At 32.2% G+C, this 11475-nt stretch overlaps 1 protein-coding gene across 1 annotated transcript; it reads right to left on the bottom strand.

The window, feature by feature from the left end:
- Positions 1 to 8028: 8028 nt before the first annotated feature.
- Positions 8029 to 10718, bottom strand: LOC141483883 (uncharacterized). Its single transcript, XM_074178873.1, has 2 exons — positions 10468 to 10718; positions 8029 to 10250 (listed from the first exon to the last, which is right to left on the bottom strand). Exon 2 carries the CDS (start codon positions 10241 to 10243, stop codon positions 8087 to 8089), a length of 2157 nt encoding a protein of 718 aa, XP_074034974.1. The 5' UTR covers positions 10244 to 10250; positions 10468 to 10718; the 3' UTR covers positions 8029 to 8086.
- Between the last annotated feature and the right edge of the window lie 757 nt (positions 10719 to 11475).

The following is an 11475-nucleotide window of genomic DNA, read 5'->3' as shown; positions in this document are numbered from 1 at the left end:
CATCAAAAAGGGTTCACTATATCCGAAGTTCATTATAAAAGAAAAATTTAGTCATATTGATTACACCTTTTTTTTATTGATACTCTTCAGATGTTTTTTTTTATTTTAAAGTATATGGACAAACAAGCGTTTTTCATAATTTGTCAACTAGTTAGTATAATCAGATATTTTACTTTGCACAAGTCTGTTACTAAAACTAATGTTGCTTATATATTCTTCAAGGGTACAAAAACCATTCCAAACGTTTTCTGGAACTTCACGTGATTGCAAAAAATTGCGAATCTCCGTTATTTTTTGTGTCATGTCCTTTACTGATGGAACATTCATAATAACATCTGCCTCAGGTTGCTTCTCCTCATTTTCCTCATCATCACTTATGACTCCCACAGCTGCTTCTGAAAAAGAGTTTGAAAGTTTAAATCTAATCTTAGACTGCACTTGTTGTATGTTACCTTTTGAAAGTGACTGAATAATTTGCTCTTCTGTTAGGCATTCGGTTGACACAACATGATCATCTATTGATACATATTCTTCAAAATCAAAATTTTCCAACCTTTTTTTAATTTCTGTTTCAACTGATTTTTGAATATCAGTAGTTTCTTGAGTCTTTGTATGCTTCTTCAACCACTCATTTAAAGGCATCTCATCATCTGAATCGAATTCATCCTCTGCTTCAAAGAATCCCGCATGCTTAAAGCAATTCGCAATTGTTTCTTTAGTAACCTGCTGCCAAGCACGATGAATAAAGTTTATAGCATCTAAAAGGCTCACTGAAAACTCCTGTTTACTATCAGTTGCTTCTAACATCTTTAGTAGCATTATTTTTCTATATCGACTCTTGAGAGAATGTATTACTCCTTGATCCATGGGCTGCAGCTTTGAGCTGGTATTAGGAGGCATAAAAACCAATTTTATTTTCTTAAGTGGGACTTCAGGATGTGCTGGACAATTATCTACTAAAAGCAAAATTTTCCTGTTTTTTCTCTGTAGTTCTGTATCCCATTGTAGCAGCTCTTCAGTAAACAATTCAGACGTCATCCAGGCTTTACTGTTTGATCTGTATTTAACTGGTAATGTTCTGTTTTTAAAACATCTAGGATTGGCAGATTTGCCAATAATAAACAGTTTTCTTTTTTCTGTCCCTGACATGTTTGCAGCAACCAAAACTGTAATTCTAACCTTGGACATTTTTCCGCCAACACAGCTTTCACCAATAAATTTTAATGTTTTGTCAGGGGTCAGTCTATAAAAAAGTCCAGTCTCGTCGGCATTGAAAATGTCATTACTGTCATATTTTTTACGAAGATCGGGCCATATGGTCGTGAACCAGTTACTGACTACATTCATATCAACTGATCCAGACTCACCAACAATTTTGCCCCCAGTTATACAATTTCTTTTCTTGAAGCGCTCAATCCAACTTCTGGAACATGTGAAGTTTTTTCCCTCGATTTTACTTCCCATTTCACTTGCCTTCTCCTGAAGAATCGGACCACTTATTGGTACATTTTCTTGTCTTTTTTGGGTAAACCATTGTAAAAGGCCCTTATCAACATCTACATGATCCGATTTTCGTAGCCTTTTACACTTACTATTAACCTTGCCATATGAAGATAAAATATTATCTTTATTTTTCCAAATTATGCAAACTGTTGATTTCGGCAAACTCATTTCACGACAAATATCACTCTGTTTACAGCCATTTTCCAATTTCTGAATAATATCATACTTTTCTTTAAGCGTTATAGCCTTACGCTTTTTTTGATTGTCCATTTTGAACGCACAACACAATACAAACGTACAAATTATACAACAGTTCACAGTAAATTAGAACGGCAACTGAAAGAAGAGCAACAACTACGTCTTTGTTAAATCTAATATCCGGGGAATCCCACAAGAATTCCCCGAAAAGTTCATTATAAACGGGTAATTTGGTTCACTTTATCCGGAAATTCCTTATAACCGGGTTTACTATAAGCAATAAAAAAATTCATTGTTCTTATGGAATTTCTTTTAGGTATTTAAATTTGAGTTTACTATAAACGAGTGTTCACTTTAAAAGGGTTTGTTATATCCGGACTTTACTGTATATATATATATATATATATATATATATATATATATATATATATATATATATATATATATATATATATATATATATATATATATATATATATATATATATATATATATATATATATATATATAAAACATAATAACGGATAAAACAGAATACCTGTGCTATGTGAGAATATTCAATTTGGAAATTTCAATTTTGAAAGAAGTCTTCAACATCACAATGACAACTTTTTGACATTGAATAATGTGAAATACTTTTTCAAATTTTTATTATCGTTCATTATGGGGATTTATACTGTGTTAATATTACAGGATGTATTCAGATTTATATTTTTTGTTAGTAAAAATAAATAAATTTTGCTGAGGTTGTCGATGTCTGTCTTTTTGTTGATATTGTTTTCTTTAATTTTGATCTCAGCCATTTCCAGAAATTGCCTTTTATTTGAATCTGGTTCGAAATGGAGAATTTTGGTGTTAGTATAATTGGCTGAATGATCATTATCTAGAACATGTTGTGTGAGTGCACAAGAATTTCGTTTTAAATTTTAAATGATAAGATATATATAGGTCAAACAAAAAACAATTTAAAAACCCGCATAGCTCTTCATAAAAGTAATTGTAAAAATTTAAAACGAAATTCTTGTGCACTCATACAACACGTTCTAGATAATGATCATTCAGCCAATTATACTAACAACAAAATTCTCCATTTCGAACCAGATTCAAATAAAAGGCAATTTCTGGAAATGGCTGAGATCAAAATTAAAGAAAACAATATCAACAAAAAGACAGACATCGACAACCTCAGCAAAATTTATTCATTTTTACTAACAAAAAATATAAATCTGAATACATCCTGTATATATATATATGTTTCCTGTACTGATGTTCATCCAAATGTTTTGATTTCGATTTCGTGTATGATGCATGTTGCCAAGCATAATTACTAAAATATCTGTATCATAACATTGAATGAGAATATTTGCTTCATCTTATATTTGACAGATGTGGTAAAAAATTTTGGTGTCGGCTTCTTCTTGATTTCCGCAGTATAATTCAGGATGAATAGTTGAGATAACTTTATCATCAACATTTTCATAACGATGACATTCATGATAATTCAGATAAATAATTTTATTATTTATAAATGGAGCCATTTCATTTGTTGCCCAGAGTTTGATGAAAAAATTCACTATTGCTTCTTTAAAGTTACTGTTCTTCAATTTCTTTGCAAAATCAACTGGTCTTTCTTGATCGGGTCCTACTATTGTATAATCTCGGGCATTATTTCTTCTTAATTGTCTTTCGTAATTTTTCATTGATGGTTCGAAATATTCATAAAAAATTATATCAATTCTTGTACCTCCAAATCGTGTGGCCATGCTCAAAAATCTTTTTGATATTCTATCAAAAGTTTTCGGTGGATCCTTCATTGTGCGCAATAGAAAGAATCCATCAATAAGCATACATTCACAGACCTTGGCGTATCGTGACTGATACCTTTTTCTAAAAATTTCAAATGTGATAATTTTTCTGTCTTGCAAATTGCTCCATCGATGTGGCACATTGAAAAAGGTACTGGTGTCAGAGGATATGAAAGTACTTCAGTAATATCCACTTGATATTTAATCGATATCGCTAAAAGCCTTCCAAACAAGTCTCGTTGCAAACGAACTTCTTGAATTTGTTGTCCAATTTTTATTTTCTTCTTTAATTCAGTAGAGAAATCGAAAAACAAATGAAAACTGAACTGCGCTCCAAAAATATTCCTAACGGACTGACGCATTTCTGTATAGTTTCAAACACCCTGAACTGCTAGAACATCCCTACTACTTGGTCACATCTGTCCAATTACCTTCGAAATGTTTGAAAAATACATAAAGAGCTACGTCACACGAGCAGGTAAAAAATGGACCATCTGCGGGTTCTAAACTCCGAAAGTATACTAAAAATAGTACAATTGAAGAAGTCTTACAACTTTTACAGTGACCTTCAGTGTTACTTACAGCAAAAGGATCTTCTAATGTTTTAATGTATTAAGAAATACCTGAGAAGCAATTTTTCCTCCGAAGAGCAAAGTTTGCCCACCTGAGACTTAGAGAATACCTCTGTCACAAGGACAGATAATTTTGCCGCAATATACATTTTCTATGAGTTTAATTGTTCAACTCTAACAAGGAATTGTTCATTTCATATAATTTACAACATATCTTCAATGAAGCCCAATATGCGCTCTCTTTTCAACTCATAGATATGAATGAAGCTGTCTCGCTCGCACTCGCACGGGAACGTTTTTCCCTCTGGCAGATAGTAAGTGATGAAATTTATTTCTGGCATGCAATAATATATATTCTATACATATTTTCTGCATTGTGTTAAAATTTGAAGACTAATGACTCAACCTATTTTTTATAAATATTTATAGCGTTCTGTCAACAATTAGGAGGGAAGAAAATGTTCTGGCGAATTTTTCATACGTTCAGTATACTTATTGAGTCAGTAAATTTTCATGACTTTTGAAATAACAACTGAAATTTGGTCACTGGCTCTTGTTCTATAATGCTCAAATAATCTGCATAAATAATCTGCATAAATTTCATGACTGATACTTTAACTAAAATAATTCTTATTTTCTACCCTCTTTAAAATTATAGGATAATTTACCCGGCCATTGGGGGCTGCCAAAAGTAATTTCTATTATCGAGCAGGTATTAAACATTGTGACTCAATGTAAATTTTCATGACTTTTGAAATAACAACTGAAATTTGATCACTGGCTTTTCGTTTTATATTTGCTATGAAATATAACACTCGATCTTATGAAATGGAATGTGTTGGTCATAACGAAATACAATTTCTTGAATATCTAAAAATCGCAAGATACATGATTCTCTTTCAGAAAAACAGATGTGAAATGTAATTTTTGTTATGAAATATAAGACTCGATCTTATATAACGGGGTATGTTGGTCATACTGAAATATACTTTTTTGAATGTGTCTAAAAAATCGCAAGATACATGTTTTTCTTTGGAGAAATCATATGTGAGATTTATTGCTATTATTTTATATTTGTTGTGAAATATAACATTCGATCTTATAAAATGGGAAATATGGGTCATACTGAAATACAGTTTCTTGAATGTGTATAAAAATCGTAAGATACATGATTCTCTTTCAGAAGAATAGATGCGAAATGAACTGCTGTTATTTAATATTTGTTATGAAATATAACACTCGATCTTATAATGGAAAATGTGGGTCATACTGAAATATAGTTTTTTGAATGTGTCTAAAAAATCGCAAGATACATGTTTTTCTTTGGAGAAATCATATGTGAGATTTATTGCTATTATTTTATATTTGTTGTGAAATATAACATTCGATCTTATAAAATGGGAAATATGGGTCATACTGAAATACAGTTTCTTGAATGTGTATAAAAATCGTAAGATACATGATTCTCTTTCAGAAGAATAGATGCGAAATGAACTGCTGTTATTTAATATTTGTTATGAAATATAACACTCGATCTTATAATGGAATACGTTGGTCATACTGAAATACAATTTCTTAAAAGTATCTTGAAATCGCCTGATGCATGATCCTCTTTCATCCTTTATTGCTGTTATTTTATATTTGTTATGAAATATAACACTCGATCTTATAAAATGGAAAATGTGGGTCATACTGAAATATAGTTTTTTGAGTGTGTCTAGAAATCCTAAGATACATGATTCTATTTCAGGAAAACAGATTTATATTTATGTTATTTTATATTTGTTATGACATACAAAACTTGATCTTGTAAAATGGAATATGTTGGTCATACTTGAATACAATTTCTTGAATGTGTCTAAAATCTCAAGATACATGATTCTCTTTCAGAAGAATAGATGTGAAATGTATTTCTGTTATTTTATATCTGTTATGAAATATAACACTCGATCTTATGAAATGAAATACGTTGGTCATACTGAAATACAATTTCTTTGAAGTATCTAAAAATCGCATGATACATGATTCTCTTTCATAAAAACAGAGGTGACATGTATTGCTTTTATCATATATTTGTTATGGAATATAACACTCGATCCTATCAAATGAAAGTTGTTGGTCATAATGAAATACAATTTCTTGAATGTGTCTAAAAAATCGCAAAATACATGATTTTCTTTCAGGAAAACATGTAAAATGTATTTCTGTTATTTTATATTTGTTATGAAAGATAACATCCGATCTTATATAATGGATTGCGTTGGTCATACTGAAATACAATATCAAGTATCTGAAAATCGCATGATACATGATTCTCTTTCAGGAAAACAGATGTGAAATGTATTTCTCTAATTTTATATTTGCTATGAAATATAACACTCGATTCTATGAAATGGAATGTGTAGGTCATAACGAAATACAATTTCGTGAATGTTTAAAAATCGCAAGATACGTGATCTCTTTCAGTAAAACAGTTGTGAAATGTATTGCTGTTATTTTATATTTCTTATCAAATATAACACTTGATTTAGTAAAATGGAATATGTTGGTCATACTTGAATACGATTTCTTGAATGTGCCCAAAAATCGCAAGATACATGATTCTCTTTCAGAAGAATTGATGTGAAATGTATTGCTGTTATTTTATATCTGTTATGAAATATAACACTTGATCTTATGAAATGAAATACATTGTTCATACTGAAATACAATTTCTTTAAAGTATCTAAAAATCGCATGATACATGATTCTCTTTCATAAAAACAGATTTGAAATGTATTGCTTTTATTATATATTTGTTATGAAATATAACACTCGATCCTATGAAATGGAATGTGTAGGTCATAACGAAATACAATTTCGTGAATGTTTAAAAATCGCAAGATACGTGATCTCTTTCAGTAAAACAGTTGTGAAATGTATTGCTGTTATTTTATATTTCTTATGAAATGGAAATATGTTGGTCATACTGAAATACAATTTCTTGAATTTGCCTAAAAATCGCAAGATATATCATTCTCTTTCAGAACAGATGTGAAATGTATTGCTGTTATTTTATATTTGTTATGAAAGATAACACTCGATCTTATATAATGGAATTCGTTGGTCATACTGAAATAACATTTCTTTAAAGTATCTAAAAATCGCATGATACATAATTCTCTTTCAGAAAAACAAATGTGAAATGTATTGCTTTTATTATATATTGGTTATGAAATATAACACTCGATCTTATAGAATGGAGTATGTTGGTCAAAATGAGTGTGTCTAAAAAATCGCAAGATACATGATATTCTTTCAGGAAAACATATGTGAAATGTATTATTGTTATTTTATATTTGTTAGGAAATATAACACTCGATCTTATATAATGGATTGCGTTGGTCATACTAAAATACAATATCTTTCAAGTATCTGAAAATCACATGATACATGATTCTCTTTCAGGAAAACAGATGTGAAATGTATTTCTGTAATTTTATATTTTCTATGAAATATAACACTCGATCCTATTGAATGGAATGTGATGGTCATAACGAAATACAATTTCTTGAATGTGCAAAAAAATCGCAAGATAGGGTTAGTTGGGGTAATGGTAAACGATTTTTACAAATTATAATAAAAAGTCTTTTAAAATCTGAAGTTCAATATTTACCACATAATATTTCTGGGTGGAGGCATCTTGGAGGGTTGTGGTTATGTTCTTGAAATGGCAGTAATAAGGTTGGATAATTCATCGAAATATGAGATGTTTACAATTGCCCAAGAATAAGAATAATTATTGGAAATTTTGGGGCAATCGTAAACATCGTGTTCGTGTCTATATCAGCCCTGTGTAACTTTATATGGGGTAAATGTGAACAGAGAACCAAATCGTTGAGATTTCGTTTCTCGACTGATGATATTTCGAGTAATGTTTACAATTGCCCCAAGGATATTTGAGAAAAATATGTAGTAAAAAATAAATATATTCTCCTCATAAAAGTACAAATGTTCAAATAGGTAATTTTAATATGGTTTTTCGAAAATGTCTACTTTTCCAGAAAATGAATAAATCATTTTGCGTCCCACAAACTTGGTACTGGGTGTAGGAAGAATAGCAACCACCTCATCAAGTGTGATGTAAGATACGTTCATCTCGTTGATGTAGAAGTCAGAACAGGTTTTGTCGACTGACTTGAGCCCTACAATAGCAATTTCACCATCATCCTCATCTTTCTTCTGAACTAGGCAAACATATTTATATTCAATGGAGCTCTTGTGTATCCCAGTAAATTTGGCTAGAATAAAAGTGTCTTCCTGTACATCGTCCCACTTCACCTCTCTATAAACCACAGATTTCAATTCTTTCGAAGATTTTTTATTGATCAACGTGATCAATGGTAAATCTTCGTCGTCAGTCTCATTTTCTTCAAATAAATGTACGTCTTCCTCACTTTCAGTATCAGATGGTGTAAATTTTAATGTTCTATTCCCCTTTTTTTTGATACCTTTGCTCTGTTTCATTTTTCGAGGCTTCTTGGTCATATTTCCTTTATCCTTCTTCTTCTCTTCAGCTTCTTCAAGTTTCTTTAAAACTTCAGAAGTTGTCAAGACTTCTCCGTAAGTGGACTGTCTCAAACGTGGGACGACTTTTCTTGGAAGAGCATTGGCAGCAACATCTAATGTAGTAGGATTTTTACATGCTTCCTGTAACTTTTGACTGAATATGTGAAGAATGCGATTCGGAGAATAGTGTTGGGGCTGTTGTAAATTCCAAGTTTTTTTCTCTGGAGTCATTACCGGTGGAGTCTTCTTTGCGTATGGTGCAGGAATAGGACCGTTCTGTTCTATAACAGATGTTCCCGGAATAGGCTCAATATGTTCATCAGAAGTTTGTAACCCCAAAGATACAGATTTAATGCTCTGCTTGTATTTTTTCAATTTAATAGGATCAAAGAACTCTTCAGGAAACATTGCAGAGTTTATAGGAAATATACCAGTAGTTTCAAACCCTGATATAATGTTTGCTGCTGTCATACCATCTCTCCAAACTTCGGCTAGTAGCTCCACAAATTTTTGTTTACTAAGCCTACCTGACGATTTGCCCATTTCGGACTTGCCATGGGCTACTAATATTTTGTCCCATTTAATTTTCACGGGGCCGAAAACACACTTGTCCAGAGGCTGTATCCTATCAGTCAAGTGACTGGGAAATCGGAAGAGTGATATGTTGTTTTGAATAGCTGCATGTACAATGCGAACGCTTACATGACTGCAGTGGCCATCGAACAGTAGAATAGCTGCTTGATTAAGTTGGTTATGCCTAAGCCTGCGAACTTTCACATCGGGAATAAATGATGTCACAAACCAATGATAAAAGTGAGGCTCCTCCATCCATCCGTTTTTTGATGCTCCATATAACGTTCCTGGAAATGCTTTTTCAGATGTCCAACGTGCCTGGACCGCCCCTCCTTTGAACACAATAAATGGGGGAAGATAAGTTCCGTCTGCAGCAATGCAGGCCAATACAGTTGTCGACTCTCTTCCTGAACCACCCGAAACTCGACTCAGAGCTTTTCCTTTCTCGCCAATCGCTCTTACTCTGGAGGGATCACTACTAAATCCAGACTCGTCAGCATTGAAAACGAAATACGATTTATTTGGTTGGTCGACTGATGTTTCACTCATCAGATCATTAATCTTTTGATAAAAGTCGTAGACCACAAACGGATCTCTGGCGTCTTTTCGAATCTTTTGAAGATGCTCAGGCTTCTTGAATGACAAGTTTGGATGCCTCCTCATGAATCCCAAATACCAATCGTGTGAAGGTACGTTATTTTTGAAAGGAGTTTTCAAATTCATCAATGTAACATATTCGCCGACAAAACTACATAACTCCTTCTCGTCAGCAGGCCAGCCCATTCGAGCACGAGCAATAAGACAATTTGCTAACGAATTCTCTACATCTGCAGGTAAAGCAGGCCGGCGCCCTGCTTTCAAAACAGTCATGGGATTTTTTCTACCTCTTATTCTATGGTAAATGACGGCAAGGGGTACATTGTAGGCCTGCTGTGCTTGCCTGAAAGTTTTATTTTTGTTCTTAACATCATTCACGGCATTAACGAGATCTACATCAGAATATCTTTGATCATTTTTCTTTTTTCGTTCGTAGTTTCTCACCATCGTATTTCTGAAAGGAAAAGAAATTGTGTTTACAATTTCCCCAAAAAATTTGAAGTGTTCACAATTCCCCCAAAATCCGTTTACTATTACCCCAACTTTATTCAACTTGGGGCAATTGTAAACACACGTGCACTGGTCACTCCGTGATATATAACCTCAAAATAAGGCAACGTGCCATTAGTTTAATTATAATCATTACGAATACATAATATAACACAACTTACCTGTATTAATTTCAATTTTTTTTTTGACACAAAGCGATCAGTTCGAATCTGCTCAACAACTTTTTTATGCTGCAAAAAAGAAAATATTTTTTTCAGCTCGACCGGTAGCACTAACAATCGGTGTAAACAGACGAATACGGATGAAAGTTGCAGTGTCTCCGTCGCGGCTTGGCAACATTCGTAGGCGCCAAATTCAAATGTTATTAAACGTGTTTGCAATTGCCCCTGTTTACGTTTACCCCAACTAACCCTACATTATTCTCTTTCAGAACAGATGTGAAATGTATTGCTGTTATTTTATATTTGTTATGAAAGATAACACCCGATCTTATATAATGGATTGCGTTGGTCATACTGAAATACAGTATATTTCAAGTAACTAAAAATCGCATGATACATGATTCTCTTTCAGGAAAACAGATGTGAAATATATTTCTGTAATTTTATATTTGCTATGAAATATAACAGTCGATCCTATTGAATGGAATGTGATGGTCATAACGAAATACAATTTCTTGAATGTGCCCAAAACTCGCAAGATATATTATTCTCTTTCAGAACAGATGTGAAATGTATTGGTGTTATTTTATATTTGTTATGAAAGATAACACTCGATCTTATAGAATGGAGTATGTTGGTCATACTGAAATACACTTTTTTGAGTGTGCCTAAAAAATCGCAAGATACATGATTTTCTTTCAGGAAAACATATGTGAAATGTATTATTGTTATTTTATATTTTGTAGGAAATATAATACTCGATCTTATATAATGGATTGCGTTGGTCATACTGAAATACAATATCTTTCAAATATCTGAAAATCGCATGATACATGATTCTCTTTCAGGAAAACAGATGTGAAATGTATTTCTGTAATTTTATATTTTCTATGAAATATAACACTCCATCCTATTGAATGGAATATGATGGTCATAACAAAATACAATTTCTTGAATGTGCCCAAAACTCGCAAGATACATTATTCTCTTTCAGAACAGATGTGAAAT

This window comes from Leptinotarsa decemlineata, unplaced genomic scaffold (assembly GCF_025532065.1).
Source record: "Leptinotarsa decemlineata unplaced genomic scaffold, Ldec_3_MD MMD2_P_RNA_scaffold_14, whole genome shotgun sequence".
NCBI lineage: Eukaryota > Metazoa > Arthropoda > Insecta > Coleoptera > Chrysomelidae > Leptinotarsa > Leptinotarsa decemlineata.
Note: the sequence above shows the minus strand (reverse complement) of the source record. Positions and strands in the feature narration are given on the sequence as shown.

Coding starts and splice junctions, on each gene's coding strand:
- LOC141483883 (XM_074178873.1), bottom strand. CDS start 10,243: ATGGTGAGAAACTACGAACGAAAAAAGAAAAATGATCAAAGATATTCT.